The 21,055-nt window shown below is 36.6% G+C and overlaps 1 protein-coding gene across 4 annotated transcripts in view; it reads right to left on the bottom strand.

Annotated features, from left to right (window-relative positions):
* Positions 1-21,055, bottom strand: part of LOC145674890 (uncharacterized) — a 148,805-nt gene that overhangs the window by 121,925 nt on the left and 5,825 nt on the right. For all 4 annotated transcript variants that reach the window (XR_014129053.1, XM_081745141.1, XM_081745140.1 and 1 more), the window contains exons 2-5: positions 19,171-19,364; positions 17,357-18,042; positions 4,378-7,056; positions 1,020-1,115 (exon numbers count right to left, since the gene is read on the bottom strand). Coding sequence is in view for 3 of the 4 variants with exons in the window: in XM_081745141.1 (XP_081601267.1) it covers positions 1,020-1,115; positions 4,378-7,056; positions 17,357-18,023 (3,442 nt within the window). In the remaining variant the exon portion in view is untranslated. The remainder of the gene's footprint in view (positions 1-1,019; positions 1,116-4,377; positions 7,057-17,356; positions 18,043-19,170; positions 19,365-21,055) is intronic.

The raw sequence follows: 21,055 nt of genomic DNA on the forward strand, positions 1-21,055 counted from the left end.
ATTGCTGATGTAATTGGTTGCAGTTATACAATTGAGGTAGTGGTATGTGTTTGGGTGCACAAACGAATGCACCAGGGTGAACAATATCACAAAATAATGAATGTGGTTTGAGATTGCTTTCGCAAAGACCGATCTGAACGAGTGGGGAAAAAGCCCTTCAGACACTAACTCCTCAGATGCTTCGCAACATGTCAAGAAGAACATGACACGCATACATCTGTGTGTACAGCACGATGGGGCACATACCATAGGTGTTCATTTTACTCCGACCTCACTAACCCTCGCCTTTGCAGCGGCAGTTGGCCCTCACACTCGCTTACCCTCGCTCTCGTGAAGGAAGTTGTCCATCGCTTTTGATCACCCTCGTGCTGGATATTTCTCCTCACCCTCGTGCATCCTCGCCATCGCAGTGGCAGATGGCCCTCGTCCTCGATCACCCTCATCCTCACGAAGGGAGTTGACCATCGCCCTCGCCCTGGTGTTGGGAATTTGTCCTCGCCCTTGCTGTCGAAGTTTGTCCTCGCCCTCGTGAAGGGAGTTGACCATTGCCCTCACTCGCCCTTGCCCTCGTGTTGGGAATTTGTCCTCGCTGTCGAAGATTATCCTCGCCCTCGCGAAGGGAGTTGTCCGTTGCCCTTACCCTCGTCTTGGGAATTTACCCTTCCTCTCCCGCACCCTTGTCCCCGCTCTCGAAGTTTGTCCTCGTTCTCACACACCCTCACCCTCGCGTCATTGTGGGCGAGAGAATTTGAGGATGAGGGTGCTCTCGAGAGGGCGCCACCGTCACAAGGATCAATAACTCTGGCGCACATACAGATCTACTGGATACGTAGTTCGTGTAAGTAAGTACTCAACTACAGTACGTACTAAATAAATAAATTAAATTACACTAACATTACTCTCTGTGGTACTAAACCTAGAAGTACGGGGACTTCTCGAACACACTGTACAATTACAGAACGAATGCTCATTTTAACATTGATAAAGAACGTTAGGTTTTGAGAAAGTAAATACTTTACCTTTGGATAGCGTGTTGGTTAAAGCTGCGTAGTTCTCTCTAAGTACTCTTTGTTTCTCTTTATTAAATTGATCTTTAAGTTTATCAGTTGATGTCGCTGTCAAGATATAGAAAACAAATTAACAAAAGAAAACTTCAGTTGAATAGTTGTTTTGATGAACACTATACAGTTGTTTACAAAATTAACTAAAAATTAGTACAGATAGTGGACTAAATTACGAAATTGAATATAAATATCTACAGAGTACAGACAAGAGTTCTGATCGACAACTTGTAGTCACTATTGTGTTGCTACCCTGATATCTACAGGACCTCCAGTTATACTACACACGATGGTATGGTACTATTACAATGTTAATATATCACATCAAACGTGGCTCCAGAGCCCATTACCTCAATTCTAAGATTAAGCTCCATGGTACAAATTGTAGCATATTTTCTTTAGGTTAACGTCCCACGATCATGTTCCGAGGCTAAAGGATAAGTTGTTGGTAATAATGAACGAAATTGTGGAATGAAGGAAGTGGGAAAATCCCGAGAAAATCCACGTACACGGTGTCTGTTTACCACAAAATCCACTTGACGCCAGCAGAAATAGAACCAAAGATAACATGCATTAGAAGTGAGCGCTCAATGAGTAAGCTACCGCGGCCTCGCTGCAGGACAAAGCCTCCAGTATGAATGAGGCACCCCAACATTGGTTCTTTAAATTGTGGATTGGAGACAGCAAGAGAATAATTTTCTTTTGCTAATGTTCGTCTTGATACGCAATTTAGTAGCTTTAAATTTACAAAGGTCGTCTAGTTTAAGGCAACATGAACAGTGCTAAAGAAATCCTAGCATGAATTGTTTGATTGTTGTCAAATACAAGAACTCAATCCTTGAACAGCAGCGAACACCTGTTCGATTCAGTTAGTTATCACAGTTTGAATATGAAAACTAGTCTGTCCTTGTTAGAAGTAAGTTTTTTATCGTTGAAATTAGAAAGAAGTTTCTTTTTTAAAAAATAACAAATGTAGAAAGAATCAAAAAATAAAGATAAAAGAACTAGTTGCACTGAAATTGCAAACTGATATATTGAGATTGAAGCTCGATATTGTATTCTATAAAAAGGATAACAATCTTTTCTCTACACGTGTATTTGCTTTATCTTTCATTAACATAATAGACTATTACTTAAAAAAAACATACACAACAAGATTGTATTTGTAGTGTTTAAGCTTTTCTGAGTGCGAGTGCTCTTTCCCTTCCCTTCGTTGTTCATGATGAGGTAGCATACTTAAAATAGTGGCTTTTTAAGATTTGTTCTTTCTGGAGAAAGGGGACGGCAAGTTTACTAGGGCCGGCCCTGGTTATTTGTTTATTCAGCAGACAAATTCGAAAATTTGTTTAGCTCTATTCAGTAGTATTTTTCCGTAACCAATAACTTAATTTCGGATTTTTTTTTTTAGACTTTCGTAACCAATTTCCCTATGCGTAATCAATTTTTGGGGACTTTCGTGACTTTTCCGTGTGTTAGGCACCCTGAGCATTCAGATTTATCTACTTCAAAATAGTTCCCTCCACTATTATACATCGTTCCCAGCGTACCTTCTACTGCTGGAACGCATTTTTTGAAACAGCCTGAAGATCTCGCAGCGAATTTTGGGATTGTCTCTTCTATGCATTAGAAATGGAAACTTTTCAGGGTGGATTTTAACTTAGAGAATAGAAAGAAGTCTGTAGGTATTAAATCAGGTGAGTAGGGTGGCTAGGATTTAACAATTGCTTTGTTCTTCGTCAACAAATTCCCTAATAAGGAACGTTGAATGGCTAGAAGCATTGTCAGGGTTCAGCATCCATGTTCTATTTTCTTAAGCTTTTGGTCCTCCCTCCTCCTCAAGCTTCCTCATAATCTCCTTTAAAAGCTTTTATTATTTCTAAATAAAACTTTGTTAATGGTCTGACTACGCGGGACGTGTTCATAATGAACAAGATCACAAAAATCTACGAAAGCATAAAAAATCTCTTTAGTGTTTAAGCGACTCTTTCATGTTTTTTTTTTTTTTTTTTAATTTTGCTTTAATTTATTTTTCCATCAATTGGGATGACTGTACATTTGTTTCTGCTGTGCAAAAACCCGTGCTGTGTAAAAAGTTTCTTATATACTGTTGTCAGCCTGTAATTCCACCCATTTTGTATCAGTAATGTCAGTTTCAGGTCTATCGAAACGTTAACTCCTTCGCACCTGGTTATTAACAATGAAACTGGATACCCATTCATACTGTCAAGCTATGCTTCACTAAATGATCAATCTCTTTCTAAAGTCTGATTCGAAAGAGCTAGGTAGAATGGTACGTAAAAAGAAATTATTCCAGACGTTTGCTTTATTTAGTCTTTGCAGACTGAATGGATTTATAATGGATATGTGTACCGGTAAAAGAATTATAGTACACTAGTAAAAAAAACTTATTCTTGTGTCCACTTCACATCTAAATAAGTAAGTTTGCCTTCCATTTCATTTTCTACTGTAAATCACGAATTACTAACAATACTACTTGATTCCTTCGGTAAAAAGGATAAATAAAAGACACTCATAGAATGATTATTGGTACGATAAAGTATTAAAGATACGTTGACGACATTTTCTAGTACAAAGATAGTACACAGTTTGATTTTTACTGACCAGAAAGTAACATAATTGCCATTCTCATATAGAAATATTAGTCACATTCAAAAATATTCTAGATGTTTTTACTTCAATAGCATACAGTGTAAAGATGTCGGTTTAAATATTAGCTGTATTCAATAAGAATAAATTTTAAAAAAATATTCATGTTTTTTACTTGGGATAAACATTAGTTGTATTAAATAAGAAACAAGAATTTTAGGAGTGATAACAAAAAAGCATCAAAAGATTGCGATCTTGGCCAATAATTAGTTTTTGAATCAGGGGCCACATCATTTTTGAACGGTCCCTAAATTCAGTTTTCGTATTTTCTACGGAATAAGCACATCATACTAAGTAAGCGATAGTATGGGTTTGGCTACACTATATGTAGTTCTCCAGATATAAGGCATACAAGAAAATGTTTGATTGAAATATATTGGATGTTTTGATCCAAAAAGTATCCATAGCACTTTTATGTGAATAATATACATTGACGAGATGTTGGGATAGGCAGTACCTGTATTAAATAAGAATATATATTAATAACGTCTTTTCGCGAATAACTTACGTTGATGAGCTGTTGAGTTAAATATTACTTGTATTAAATAAGGAAGCATAAGTGTGCACTGTGTTTTCTTGGATAACATGCATTGTTGAAGTACTGGGTTAAATACGACTAAAAATAGAAATAATTTAGAAAAATACTTACCATTGCTAAAGAAAACTTGAATTCCGCAACTAGACTTTTTCTGTAAGTTCTTTGTTAAAATTGCTGAACTTACAGAGTCCACTTCATCTTTGGTATTTCCTGTACTTCTCATTTTCGTGGCGTACAACTTGCTATATTCTTCCGCTATCCATTCAGCTTCACTAAGACTTGACACATAGTTATGACGTGTCATAAGAGCAATGAGGGAGTTCTTGAGTTTACACTGTTTACTTGAAATCGAGTCATCAACCATTTTCTCTTCTGTTTTACTCAGCGTTTTGTGATGACACGCGTACTTATCCGTACTTATTGGATTATTCGAGGGGCACATCTTTGAATGGGACTGCACATGAACTGTTGGAACATATGGCGAATCTTCTGGCACAGTCTCCATACGAGGTTTCGAGTTGAGCATACTAAAGCTTGTTTTGTAACGTGAAGTGGTTTCATCGGGACCAGTTTCAAATGAATTTGACAAAGTATTCTGAAAATGAACTCTATTCAATGAGTTCGTTTTCCACTCACGTGTTCCAAATGAACTCTTGCTTCCTAACAGTTCCTTTTTTGCAAAAGGAGAGATCGTATACCTTTTAGAGAAGCTTCTCTTATCACCTGAAACAGATGTGGCCGATGAAGAATCTGTATGTGACAACGGAGAACTATTTTTGTCACTCCAAGAATCATCAATCATTTTTCTGTCCGAATGGAAATCTGGAAACGGTCTACATTTGTCCTCTGAAGGAGGCGGCCTCTCATGTTCAGCTGGAACTGGTGAAAAAGGATTTAAATTAGACAGCTGCACACTGCATTCAGATAATTTATCTTTTAGTGATTTTAACTCGACCAACAGATTTCTACCCCGCTCTTTCTCATAAGTAAATGTTGAATTCATAATGTTCGCCAACTGATTGAATTCTTCCGTTATGCTTTCACTAACAAGCGATTTCTTTAAACGTGTTCTATCAACGTTGTATTTCTTAGCTACGTCTTTTTGTTTACGGGCTGCTTCTCTATCTTCTTGAACTAACGCTTCACCGTATCGCTTCTTTCGTTGTTCAACATTTGGAAAATTATTTGACAGTTTAAGCTCTAAATCTTGTATCAAACTTAAAATACCATTCTTGGATTCAGCATTCTGGGATGAATCTTCTTCCACCAAACTATATAATTCTTCTAATTTCTTAAGTAGCACTTTCAGATTAGGATTTTCACTAGAAAGCCTTGATACTTTTTTAATTAAACGATGCAACCCGCGTAATAAAGTTTCACTTTTCTCAGTAGTCGTATGTTTGCGAGAGTTTTTTAATTGATGGTTATCTCCGGTCAAAGCGGAGAATTCTTCTTTTAATTCTTTTTCAACCTGAGTTAACGTCTCATATTCATCTTCGTCTTGAGTACTTTCATTGGGGTTTAGTTCTTCAGTTTTTATTGCTGGCTTTACAGAAGAGAGATCATCTTCCAATCCTAATTCAGACCTGTATTCAGTGCCTTCTGGACTTGTTTCTATCACAAACCCATTCATCTTTCGCTTGTCATCTGATTGATATTGTCTTGTTTCAGTCTCAGCTTCCGATTGAAACTGTTTAGGTTCGAATGCTACCCGTGACTCAAACGGCTTCATTTCCGGTTTCATTTCAGATGTCAGCTCTAACTTAAAATGCTTAGCTCCCTCCTCAAATTGTTTCATATCTTGTATCACATTTGGTTCAGGCTGTTTAACTTCTGTTTTCCCTTCTGAAATAAGCAGTTTATCATCTGGTTTAAGTCGGTTAACTAGAGTTTGACTTAATTCTCGGTTCTCTTTAGGTAGAAATACCTTAACTAATGGTTGATTAACGTTCGTTCCTTCCCCTACTATGTACCCCTCAAATTCTGTTTGCGTTTCTTTAAATTCCGCTTTAGGTTTTAACAAACACTGTTTAAGTTCTAGTTTATTGTCCGACTGAGATTGTTTCGTTTCTACCACAGTTTCTGGCTGTAATCCTTTTAATTCTGGTTTCTCACTTAGCTGAAACTCGTTCCTTTCTAGTGCAGCTTCTGATTCCAAATGTTTCACTTCAGATTCCAATTTAATTTCTAACGGAATATGTTTTTCTTCTGACTGAAACCTCTTTATTTGCGCCAAATTCGGGTGTCTCTGCTTTGTTTCTGATTGGAAACGTTTCGGAGTTGGTTTTCGTTTCAGTTTAATATGTTGTTTGTCCAACTCATTTTCATTCGGCTTCGAACTTAAGTTGTACTCTTTCGTCTGTGTTTGAAGCAAAGACGATTTTGATCGTATCAATGAGACACTGATATTGTCAGCGGAAGAAACATTAAAAAGGTCTGACACGTCAGTTAAATGCTGTAATTTAGAATTAGAATAAATCTTTTCGACTTGAGGACGTCCATACTGAGGGAAAACACCTAACTCTTTTATAGAATTCTCTGTGACAGAAGTAACAATTGTGAAAGTAATAAGCGTGGCAGCAGTTTTCGGCACAGGATTTGGTAGGTCTTTTATCGCATCGCACTTGTAATCATTATTAAGAACATCTTTTGGTAGTTTAATATCTTCAGCAGGATTGTTATTAGTAGTTATTAATTGTTGTTCATATGAAGGATTTACTTTCTCCGCATCTGGTTGCTTTGAAAAGTTTTTTTCCTGTTTCTCGCCCTGGTCTCCACAACATATTCCAGCTGCAGTAGGTAAAAATAATACATATTAAGATACGCATTTCAACGGACTATTTTTAATTAAAAATCAAATCTGTTTACCTGAATGGTGTGTCGTGGCGTTTGAGAACGCTTCGATATGTCATCGACTTTATTCCTGTCAACTTTAACCATTATGTTATTGTTCCGGGATTATTTTTTGAACGGGTACTTAATTCATCTTTGGTTTTCTTCTGGTATGCAACAAAAAAAATGTATCTTCAGCAATAAGAAACAAGCAAAAAGGCTAATACTCACCGCAAAAACAGCAGAGTTTTCTTCTACATATAAGAAGCGCTTTCGGAAGAATCTTCCTCCATTGTCAGCTTACTTAAAGTTCAAAGAGGATTTAAAAATATAAAGGAAAATGTGGAAGAGCAAAAAATGGTTAAAAAGATTAACTAATTTAAAACACAAATCTTCTGATAAAAATTAAACACATGGTAATAGGCACTCACTGTTATTGTTCACTGTTGTTCGCTGTTCTCTTTTCTTGCTTTCCAGATGGCGAAAGTATGTGGTAAAATGATTACTCCAAATCATATTTTTTTCTCAATGGCGAAAGTATGTAGGAAAACGATTACTCCAGATTATATTTATTTCTCCATACTTTCGCCATCTGGGAAGGAAGAAAAGAAATACAGTGAACAATAACAGCGAACGCCCATTCGCATGTGTTTAATTTTTGACAGAAGATTTGTGTTTTACATTTTTTAATCCTGCCTTTCCCCATTCTCCTTCATGTTTTAAGCCCTTTTTGAATTTTAAGTAAGCTGAAGATGGAAGAAGGTTCCCCATTCTTCCAAAAGCGCTTCTTACATGTAGAAGAAAACTCTGCTATATTTTTTGCGGCTATTATTAGCCTTTTTGCTTGTTTCTCATTAAATATCATCACCGCTCACAACATTGTGATACACAGTGTATCCTAAAAGTAATGGCGAAAAATAAAACCACATATTCCTGGTACAAAAAACAAGAAAAAATATTTACATGACATATAATTCGGAAATGGGCAGGGGCGAAGCTAGACAGCTTCGAATGTGGAGAAAAGGAGCTTCACACCTGACAACGGTATAATAAAGGCGCTAGGAAGGAGGGTTCAGAAAGACATAAAAGTCATATCGGCTTAACATGTTAAACGTGTGTTACATAACTGCGCTAGAGATTCTCCATATGTCATTTAGGGATTCAACGAATGTCTGTATGGTAGGGGTAATGGAACGGTGCACTAAAGATGGAAACCATACAGAAAAAAGTTGTTATCCATGGCACGATTGCACGCAAATGTACAATGGGGGTCAAAGCAAAGACCATTGAGCATGGGTGCATAATCTTAGGGAGCAATGGAAAGTAGTATACCAGATAGAAACTTGCAGAGAGAGGGTAAAAATAAGAGCAAGTGTAACTAGTCGTGTAATGTAATGAAATAACAGAATTCGCATCAACTTACTGTATTTGTAACGTAGTATCTTACACAGAGTACCACACAAACTACTAGGCCATACGTGCTTACAATAAACATACTTATAGAAGATGTTCAAAGTGCTGTTCTCCCACATCTATGGAAGTGCTAATCGTGAGTTTCAAATGCATTCTATCACTCCCGGTGTGTTGCGTAACTGTTCACACGTATCTTCAATGCAGTTTTGTAAATCAGAAATTTACTTTCCCTATGTGTGATGTTCTTCCCCCCCCCCTCCCTTACATTCGAAGCTGTCTAGTTCCGCCCCTGTCCACTTCCGGACTACATGTCATATAAACTTTTTTTCTTGTATTGGTGCCAGAAATCTGTGGTTTCATTTTTCGCCATTACTTATGGGACATCCTGTATATCTTCAGCACTTCGGCCGCTTCTGAACTGAAATAATTTAACTAAAGAACATTACACAATGAATATAATGAGGTAGCTGCTATATTTGATTATAAAAATAGCAATGTTTCCATTCCTATTGGTACTGAACTATAGAGCCTCTCACCCTTAGATTGCAGTACAGGAGTAAATGGCAATGCTTTTCCTTATGCCCATTGTTGCCAAACTTAGCCTGAATTTTAGAAATAGTTTTTTCTTCCTAGATATGGATATATTATTGTAGAACATTGTATTCCCTACCAAATAATATGTTTTTCTCATATCAAAAGGAATTTCCAAGTATTGAAATAAATTGAAATAGTGAAATCTTGCTAATGGTAAATTCTAACGTAGCGTTAAATATATAACGTCATAAGTTCTGAACTATAAAATATACAAAGTTGAAACTTATACAGCTATTAATACCACATTTGTTGCCAATGTTGGGAAACTTTGCATTCAAACAAAAACTTTTTGAATTTTAAAATAAAAAATAAAATTCAAAAAAAAAATGAGAAAGGGCTTTAAAGAATATGGGATGAAAATAAATGTTAGAAAGACAAAAGCCATGGTGATTGGAACGAATGGGTCCGTGTCAAATATAAAAGTAGGAGGGGAGAAAATAGAACAAGTGAATAGTTTTCGATACCTGGGTAGTATTCTTAGTAATGACATGAAATGCGAACGCGAAATAAAAGCAAGGATAGGAATGGCGAAAGAAGCCTTTAAAAGAAAGAAAAGTCTGTTTTGTGGGACCTTGAACAAAGAGTTGAGAAAAAGACTCATAAAATGCTTCGTGTGGAGTGTTGTACTGTATGGGGCGGAAACGTGGACATTACGTAAAGGTGACGAAAATCGACTGGAAGCCTTCGAAATGTGGGTGTGGAGAAGAATGGAAAGAATTAGTTGGGTCGAGCAGAAAACGAATGAGAGAGTGTTAGAAATGGTGGGCGAGAAAAGAACACTTTTAGATATTATTAGGAAGACGAAGAGAAACTGGTTGGGACATTGCCTAAGAAGAGATTGTATCATGAGGGACGTCCTAGAGGGTATGATGGAGGGAAAAAGAGGGAGGGGGCGAAGGAGACTACAAATAATGGATGATATTAAAACAGAAAGATCATACGCGAAGACGAAAAGGTTAGCGGAGGACCGTGGAGCATGGAAGCTTCTCAGCTGCGGCAAGTGACCTGCCAATAAAGGCAGAATACCTATGTTGATGATGATATAAGAGAAAGTGCGTATACTATTGCAATGCAATATCTAAAAAGTTGACCAGTGAGAAACTTTTTTATTTTTCATGTTAGATAGGGGTGCAAAGCGAGAAAAATATTGAGTAATGATTTAAGTTATTTTTAAAACAATTCGAAGGTCGATATCTTTCTTTATTTAGGTTTTATGACTTTCAATGTTCAAGAATCAACTTTCCAAACTGACCAGAAGAAAGACAGTGACAAATCTGGCCAATACTATTTTCCTCATAATGTTTGTTTTAATGTTACTGATGTAGAGTGCCGTGCTATACCGACGCGTATTCACTGTTGATGCTATGTGAACACAAATCTATTGTACCTCTTGGCCTATGCTGCTTAACGGAAGGATGACCGCACAAAATCGTATCCTGGACCACGCCTGCAAGAAACATTGCGTCGATTCCACTCAATCTTACGTTTCACTTACTTCGCTCGTTTTCCTTCAGTTATATACATATAGGGGGGCGCGGTGGCTCAGTGGTAGAGCGTTCACCTTTGGTGCTTGGGGTCCCGGGTTCGATCCCAGCCCCCGCCAAGTGAACTTTGTGGTGGACAAACATCGTGCTTGTGGGTTTTCTCGCGGTACTCCCGTTTCCTCCCACTTTCTTCATTCCACCATTTCACTCATCTCTCATTATCACCGTCTCCTTTAGTCTAACCGGCATAACCGTGGGACGTAAAACTCAAAGATTTCATTTCATTTCAGTTATATATATATATGACTAACATTCAGACATGCGAAAGCGTACAGTTCTTACTTTCTCTCTTCCAAGAAAGATAAATTTCAATTGCGGGTGAATAGTAAGTATGCAGACACTTGAATCAGGGTAGTAATTCAGTTAGCAATAACATAAATCACAAAAATGCAGTTGATACTCAAACAAAACCAACTGTTTCCTCAGAAGATCCAGTACCTAGTGAAGAGGACAAAGCAGGCCAATATCTCTTAATAATAAAACTCCTCACTCACTGGTGATAATAGAAAGTTATTAGTTTTTGTAATTGATTCATTTACAGTTCTCACATGGTCCCTAATGTCCTTTCGAATGCTGACAATTTTGACAATAAAAGTTGGTTTCGTTTGTAATACCACTTTTGTTATTTACTTTGGATACGCAAATAAAGATGAAAAAAGCGTTCATAACTTCATGAGCTCATAAAGAAGAATGAAAAGGCTCTTTGTTCTTTTCCCCTTTGTTTCTTTAGGAAGCATGAAAGAAACAAAATGTATTTTCGGAGAGTTTGATAATTCTATTTGGTTTGTTTCCTCGCCCAACGAACTGTATTTTGGTGCCTGTCACTATACGTGATTTAAAGTCACAACTTATGCGTTTGTTTAGAACAGATTTAATAGGGTTTCTTTTCATTCTTCTGTTTCCAGACTGATATTGTGTGTCTGAGGTGTCAGAAGTGATTATAGAAATCAGAGCGGTTCAGTTCCTATTCACAATTGAAGGGTTTGGTGCAAGAAGGAGGCAGCTCCACTTTTTCCAGTATGTAGCAAATTAAACAAAAACGTTTTAAAAATTCAGTTTTCACCCAAACTCGGAGTACAGGCAGCTCCATCTGCCGCATTTCTTTGGAACTAGCGGGTGGAGCTGCCTCATTCTTGTACCAAACGAAGCGCCTTTTTCTTTTGTATGTGATAGGATGTGCAACTCAATAGCGGCACAAGGTGGAGCTGCCTCCTTCTTGCACCAAACCATTCAATTACATTTGGAGATTATTGAAATATTTAAAATATTTGGTGTGTCGTGTCAATAATATTATACAGTATTTACTATATTGTTTGTCATGGAGAGTAAAGTGCGGAAAAGACATTCAATTAGGAGGCTGCTTGGAAGAGAGCGTCAAATAATGCTGAAAGTGTTTAAACATTTTGCACGAAGTATTAATGTTAGTTCTATAGTTAAAGAAGCTTCAAGAGCTACAGAATGTTCAGAAAGAACTATTTACTCACTACAAAAGGAAGGACAAGAGGGAAAATCGACGAAAGTCAAGCAAAGAAGAAAACGACTACAGAAAAATGCAAGATCGGTGATCTATGATGGTATTGTTCAGAGTGGAGTGCGCTATTCACTCGTTACTTTTCGCAAATATGACTAAATGTTGTTGTAAGAGATGCAAACGAAGACGAAACCTTACCTAAGTTATCAAAAATGAATTGCGTCGTTCGACGGGTTCCGTCGGCAACTCATTTAATGAAATACGAAAAAAAAAAAAAAAAAAAAAACTGGAACAAGAATTATGGAAGGCCGATGAATTGCAGGACGATGAAGAACGTCTTCTCATAGAACTATCATCATCACCATCATCATCATTATAGCGCTAACATCATCATCATCACTATCTTCACCAACTTTATCGTCGTCGTCGTCACCTCAAGAATGCTCTTTGGGTTTTTAGCTACAGACTGAATACATGCAAGGGAATTTACCTTTAGGTGGAAGCAGTGATAGTGATTAAAAGGTATTAAGCATGCGTTCTTTTCTTCTTCTTTTGTTTTAAATTTACAAATCTTTCGTTAATATTTACAAATGCATTTATAATTTCTATTATAGTGCGATGTTCCATTTAGACCTCCTGGTATTTGTTAAAATATCATACTGTTGTTCCGCGGGGAAAATCGAATCTAAACCATCGGAAGTGGGGAACAGCTGCCTTCACAATGTACTTTACGACGTAACTTTTGTTTGAAAAACGGAATTGGATTTGCGATTATCTTGCGTACACAGACGAAAGAGCATTCTCATACATCATATTTTGTCGTCATGTATCACTATCACCCTATTCCAGTTTTCACTCTTATCCAACTTCAGTAGCAGTATCTTACCTATTAGTTATAATGTTATTGTTATAAATTTCTTAATCAACCCTCGTATAAACAGCCGCTCAGCGAGACAAAATTCTTGGAAATTAAAAACTGCGAAGTTTTCCTCTCACGAGTGTTTGAATGTGTGTGTGTGTGTTGCCCACTCTCTTCGCATAACCTAATTTGGAAGAAGAATTCGTCACAGCTTGGCTTTCTCCCCACCTCTGTACAAGCTGAATTGCGAAGCAATGGACTATACGCTATAATTTGCATATTTTGTGATAAATAGTAATTATACATTTTACCATTTTTTTAAATGTAATTAATATACTGTTAATAACACAACAACCAATCAATTAGTTCCTGATAGGAGCAACTACCTAAAACCTAAATGTTTTGTAGGAAGTATATTTTGTTATAAAACTGCATTCCTATGCGTCCATTGTTAATAGTGAATAATCTGTGAAGAATGTGAAAGAGTTAAATAGTGAGTAATCTGTGGAGAATGTGGTATAGCAAATAGTCTGTGAAGAGTGTGACACTATTGTCAATAGTCTGTGATGAGCATGAGGATAGCCGGCTTTGGCAGGAGTCAAAGAGTTCGTGGGAGCAAGAATGAAGTTGGAGTATGCAAGTGGGCTCGCTAGAAGTAATGTGAAGAATATTATTTAGTAGCATGGGGATAAAATTTAGTAAAGTACTTTTGAAGTTTGTGTGCATGTACCCGTGTCCGTAAATAAAGAGTACCTTAGTTTGGAAGTAGTTATTTTAATAGTAAAAGTAATAGCAGTATAGCTAGTATAGTTTCAGCAGTATAGCAATTGTGTGGGAAGAGAGTAGCACTCACACAGGGCGAGGAGTGGGACTCCGACGGCCAACAGAGAATGGATCACTTCACATCACTCACCACTTAATTTTATTTATTTCGTGATTATAGTGACATGGAAATTCTCAACACAACACATGAAACTCACGCAATCACAAGTTTCCCCATATAAATAATGGCCTAGAGAAAGTTTTTTATTATTAAAATACTACGGAAAATTCCAATTGAGAATAAAATTGTGTGAAAGGATGGAATATAGTAATCTACGTCAATTAAAACGGATTGTGGAACCAAAATGTGCCAGGAGTGAAATGATTTGAACGAACAGTGCATAAATTCCTCATCTCCAGTGATCAATGCTTACGTTTTTCGGTCAACTAACTTTCGTAATCGTAATCTCGCGTACGGGAATTGCGTGTCACGATCGCGGATACATACAATACGGACCTAATCAGTTCATCCACAAAAATTGATTTCAGTGTTTGTAAAATGTGAATTGTTTATTATAATTAAAAAGTTTGAAATATACGTATCAAATATATATTCTTCGAGTATTAATTATTACACCAAGTAATATCACTGTGAGAAACTGAAAGTGTACGTGTTATGCAATGATATTTTATGTTATAGGCTAAGTATTGTGCATGCATATATTTTATTATGTTTACAGCTTCTGCACTGCCAAGTGATAGTTTTCAGTTGCAGTATATATGGAGTGGATACAAATATTACACCCAATGTCCCCAGAACTCCTTCCTAACCGTGACACTGGGTAACCACCGGAAAGAACAATCAGCTGATTCGGCAGAGGCGAACACAGGGATATACCATGAACACGGTATCAACTTAATGCCAATAATCCATGGTTCGAATCCCAATGTTAACCATTTTTGTTCTCAGTTTGTTAATATATGTACTTGTGGGTTGGTATCATCCAGTCTAAGGGTCTGTTTTCTTTCATGAATAAGTACAAGGACGTTCAGGGATCAAACCCGATACCATTAAATATGTTGTCTCAAACAGTAACCCACAGAGAACGAACCCTATACCCTTATATCTGGCTATTCCGAACAGGGATGGACAAGGATAGAATCCTGATACCCTTATATAATATTCTTTAGTTTGCCGCACAATCGGTACAGGAAATTTCTGTGTGAAACTGTTTTACCTGTCATTTATTCCAATCATACGTTTTCTATTCGTTTCATATGTTCTCTCGATTTCGTATTGCTCCCCTCAAAATTTTATTACAAGGCTTTATGAACCATCTTAAAAGGAAATCTTTAACACACAATTATTAGACTGTTGTTTCGTACCATCCAATTCGCCGTTCCAAGTGAATTTGTGCGAACAGAATGACAAAAAAGATGAAAATATATGAATTTAAGAAAGTCTTTATTTACAGACTCAGTCACTCTTTCTGTCTTTCTTGTTCTTTCTCCAGAAGAAAATATACAGCGCGGTGGAAGAAATATGGCAACAGCGCGCTCCATTTACTCTGTACTGCAATCTAAGAGTGAGACGCTCTATAGATACAGATTGTGTTTTACTGTTATTTTAATGAACAAACATGGCAGCCACCTAATATTTAGTGTAGAGTGTTCTCTAGTTAAGCTATCTCATATGAGAAATGGGCAGGCTTAGAAATCTATTAATTTTGACTTTTAAATGTTAAAGATAGGTTTTCTCTCAATACCAGAAGAAAAACATATATAAAGTAAGTAGCAGTGTAAGAAATAATGCCAGAGTAATATCATGACGCCAGACAGTAATAAAGTCACCGAAATACTGCAGCTTTTTCAAACATCACGACGCGCTAATCAGGTAAACAAATTTTTGCTTTTAATAGAAAATGAAATAACATAGTTATATATAGAGTGTTTCAAAACAATACCGACAACGTTCTAGAGGTGATTCCTGACACCAAGAAAAGACAAAAAGTATAGTCTAACCTGGGTGCACAAATGCTTTTTCGGAGCTATAGCCTCTGCCGAAAACATGAAGAAATAAAATATAAAGGTCCATAGTTCCAAACCTATGGAACCTACCGTAGTCGGATCAAGATAACTTGGGAACTAGTATGCGTGTTATCCAAAAATACGTTTCAGAGCCCTAAGGCACTCACGCAACAATTTTTATAGAGGGAGTTTGGCTACAGGCATAGAATATAATTTGAAGTACTCAACAACTACCTGAATAAAAGTTGTTGCGGAAGCACCTTGGGACCATGTGCATGAAAGGCGCACGCACTAGCCACTAGACCTGCCGGAAAAGCCATTTATATCTATATTTCAGTTACCTTTCCATTGTTAAAAATGGAGGTTTTGCACTGAAAATTTCGTTGGATCTGACTTCTTCGGAATTGAGAATTCCCGTTAATTTCCTCTGTGATACAATTTTCGCATTTTCTTCAATGAAATACATTTTGTCCTGGATACTTAGCGCTTTCCTATTTATCTTTTACAAGATATTTTAAAGGAAAAAAGACCACCCGACACATCCTTACAATGCGGGATTTAAAAGAACTATTGTAATACATGTAAGTTATCTATATTTTACATGAAAATACGAGGAAAGTCAAAAAGTAAAGGGACTTCTGCAATTTGTCGCACTAGGGTTTGGTAACACTGCTAGTATCCAGTGCTTAATTAATGTCGTCTGCAACACTTCTATGCAACGTGTCACTCTTATTCCCGTGTTAGTCGTTGGAGTGTAGTAGACTGTTAAACATGGCAGCTCCATTGTCGATCTGCACCAAGAAGGAAATGAGGTCAGTGATTCGCTTTTTGTTTGCGGAATGAGTTAAACCTGCGGAAATTATTCGTCGAATGCAAGAGCAGTATGGTGGCAACTGTTTATTGCGAAGCAAGATCTACGAATGGATAGAGCGTTTCAAACAGGAAAGAACTTCTTTATGTTACGAGGAAAGATTGGGCAGGCCATCGATATCAACGACTGAAGACAATTTGAAAGTCGTTGATGGTATGGTGATGGAAAGCAAACGAATCACAGTGGACGAAATCACCAATTCTTTACACATCAGTCATGGTTGAGCGTATTTCCATCATACACGACAGACTAAATTTTCGGAAAATGTGTGCACGGTGGGTCCCGAAAGAATTGTCAGCGCAGCATAAGGCACAAGGGTTGAACATCCCCCGTAAACGTTTGGCCGACCGTTATCGTCGCGAGGAAGATTAACTTTTACAGGAAATCATTCCTGTAGATGAAGCGATTTACATGGTTGGACCATTGAAGGAAGCACTCAGGGGAGGAAGATTTGCAACCGATCCACAAGTCACTGATGCGGTGCAAGATTGGTTACACGTGCAACCAAAAGATTTTTTTTTTCGATGCAATCAAAAAACTTGTGAAACGTTGGGGAAGTGTGTTGAAGTGCAGGGAGATTATGTAGAAAAATAATGTATGTTTCAGTTTTCTATCATTAGAACAAGTGTACCTTTTCTCAAGTCCCTTTGCTTTTTGACTTCTCGTATTATCAAGGCAAGTCACGAGTGACATGGTAATTTTAAAGTTTTTCTTACCTGTACCAGAACTTTTAGATGACAGCTTCGGAGGTAAGTCTGTATTAGAATCGCTATCATCTGACTCTGTAAAATTGGAGAAACTCTCTCTGTAGAACGACTGCACTGTACTATCACTAGTGAGCGATCTAATAGGAATGACTCTGGGATCGAACACTTCAGATGACGACTGTTGACATACCTGTGTATATGTCTTTACATTTTTCAATTCCACAACTTTACTTTCGACTGGATTCTCCGTTGCAACGGCTTGATTACCAGTTTTTCTTTCGGCAACATTCCGAGAGTCTTTGTAACTTTTTACAGCGTTTTTTAAAGTTGCTTTAAGCGTATTTCTCGCCCATGACTGGTACGAATTTGTTTCTAAGTCGCTTTTTAATGTTTCTTTGGTTTCTTTTAAAGAGTTAACAGTTGCTAGATCATGCAGACCACAAGAACACAGACCCGGTGTTAACAAGTGATTCATTATTGGCTGGAGCCCATTGAGCGCTCGATATTTACAATTCACAGTTGAAAGTTTGTCCTCTTCAACTTTCAAGTCCTTCTCCTCTTCAAATGCACCTTTTGAACAGCAGATAAAGCCAGAACTTTCTGAGAATGATACTTCATATTCTTCTAGTGCGGGCCTTTTTAATACCTTAATTTCATCTTTATCATTGGTATTCATCTTCTACGATTTTCTCAATCTGTAACACATTAGAGATCTAGCTTAAATAGAAAACCAATTATAGGATTGTAGTAAACACAGTAAATAAATAAATGTTACAATACAGAGCATTCTAAAAGTCACAACATTTTCCAATTACAAAAATTTTATTAACGTAAGGACAAGCATACTGAAGAGTACCTCGAGGAGTATGTTTGAACGTAGTGCTTTCAGCCACGAACAGCGCTGAAAAACGTATGTAGAGTTACAAGGCCCTCACGTTGCAATTTACTGATTTTTTAAAATGCGTACGCCTATATGTGTAAGTTACAGTGAACGTTTCAGTTATCAGACAACCTTGTTAAAAAGTACTGACTCACGTTGATATCAAATACATCTCCTTGACCATCAACTGTTGCAATTCTGCTTGTCCTTATGTCAACAAACTTTGTGTAAATGGTGAGACATATAGCAATCGATTAAAGTTTGTGTAAATGGTGAGACACAGCAATCGATTAAAGTTTGTGTAAATGATGAGACATAGCAATTGATTGAAGTTCGAATAAATAGTGATATATATATATATATATATATATATATATATATATATATATATATATATATATATATATATAGCAATCGATTGAAGTTTGTGTAAATGGTGAGTCTATAGCAAGAGATTAAAGTTTGTGTAAATGGTGAGTCATATAGCAATCGATTAAAGTTTCAGTAAATGGTGACACAATAGCAATCGATTAAAGTTTGTGTAAACGATAACACATATAGCAATCGATGAAAATTTGTGTAAATGGTGAGACATTTAGGAATCGATTAAAGTTTGAGTAAATGGTGAGACATATAGGAATCAATTAATCATCCTGAGCTGAGCAAAACGATATAGGTGAGTGTAACACTTATATTTAGTTTTCGAGAAAACGGAGAAAAATTAATCCCTTTGTAAACTAAAAAACTGATGCCGTAGGAAAACCATGCTACTTATTTATTCAGATAAAAGCGATAATCTCATTAAGTTCTTCATTATCTTAAGAAGTAGGAAGACGACAATAAGGCTAATGACATATAGCCTAAAACTATATTAAACTACTGAATTTTAATATCGATATAGGCTTAAATTATCATCTAATCACAACAATAAAGATATACTTACAAAAATTACAAAATAACTTATAATATACTATGTTCCAGGATGCCACTTCGAAATTATAAAACACCATGTTATGCTGTACCTATCTTCTTATTCACTGTCATCTAACTTATTTAAGACGAGCACTTGGTCAAAAATACATTATAAGCAATCATTCCTTTCTTCAGATGCTGCCTCTTGAAGTACCACATTAACAGCTGAAATTAAAAACAATAAATGTAGTCAGGGCTTACAATGAAGCATTGAAATCGGTGAGCATTTGCGGAAAGATTAACGTAACAATTAAACTTCGCTTATTATTATTATTATTATTATTATTATTATTATTATTATTATTATTATTATTATTATTATTATTATTATTATTATTAATGTTCCGTATGTAAACTACGGTAGACTTTCAAGCAATGGAGGATTTGCAGCGACGCAGCTAGGCTAGTTGTCGCCGGGGAAAGAGCTCGTCTGAGCGCCCCCCCTCCCCAGACCAACCGAACGAAACGCTCCCCGACTGCACCTGATATTGGCATCACATATTAATTCTCCTATTCCACTTTTTCTCCAAGTGCTAAAGCTTTATTTCAAAATTGTACGACATACTTTTATTTTTAGTACAAGATAAAGCACCAAACTAATTAGTATTTGATTGCCAAATAATCTGAGAGTAGCATTCTTGATATATTCTTGTACTCTTATCATAATAACTGCAAATCACAATGATTTGGAATTATATCGGGATGTGCATATGTGTAGAATGAGTGAGTCAACAGTCTGTTGTTTTAGAATAGAATATTTAATTATGACAAACAGCCAAGATGTTGTCTCGTGTATTATACTCGGTCATTTTGCAAATCTCTTAAATCGATGTAAGTTAAATGAAAATACAAAAAGCTGGAACAAATTTAACTTTGCGGACTCTTTTGGAAGCAAAGCTTTAAACAATGTCCTCAAAAGATAGCTTTGAAGCTAACTTATCCTCTATGGATATGATCCTAAGGCTGGTGAGTTGTTGTTGTCCTGTTAAGTTTCTGAGGTAATTCTTTTATGATCTTTAGTCTGCTAAAACTCCTTTCCTTGCCTTATAGTGAAAATAAATATTTGCCGAATTTCGCGCCCCCTCAATCCGGGGCCCGGGCCACAAGCTCCGTTTGACCTCCTTAGTTACGTCACTGAGGATTTGATATTTTGAAATTTAAAAATTCTCTGTAAGTCACAGACTGTCATTCTTAAATTCGTCCTGAAGTGACGACAAGTACTGATACTGGTACCGTACATTCTTTTGACAATGATTGTACTAAGAATATATACGAAACGTAAAATGCAACTATTCAAGTCTTAAATCTCAGTTTATCCGTTTTACTTCCTTCTGCAACATCGGAGTTATGAAGGACAAGACATATATTAACACCAGGTTTCAATCCGGTGCAGTTGGTGGATGTACAGATCATGATGAAAGATTAACCATTATAGTATATACCGTTTGCCTCTCCTCCAAGAGAGTTGTATTACACGATCACATCACTGGCCCTGCTGAAATTATAATTTGTGTTGCTAGATGAAACATATTACAAAACCTGAAACCAGGGTTCACCAGAGTTCTTACAAACTGATTCTTATCTTTTTCCTTGATTTCCAACCGTTTATCCTGCACCGCGGCATTTAACGATACATAGGTTCACTAATAGAAAATGGTTATAAAGGCTTGGTTAATAACAAGGACAATAAAAAAGACTGTAAACCTTTGTTCTGTAAGTTGATAGACCAACCTGGGTGCACAAATGTTTTTTTGGAGTTATAGGCTGCCAAAAACATAAAAATGAACTTTAAAGGTTCACAGCTCCGTAGTCCGGTCAAGAACTAGTATGTGCCCTATCCAAATATCCATGTTTCA

The sequence above is a fragment of the Thermobia domestica genome, chromosome 18 (genome assembly GCF_964235325.1).
Source record: "Thermobia domestica chromosome 18, izTheDome1.hap1.1, whole genome shotgun sequence".
NCBI classification, from domain to species: Eukaryota; Metazoa; Arthropoda; class Insecta; order Zygentoma; family Lepismatidae; genus Thermobia; species Thermobia domestica.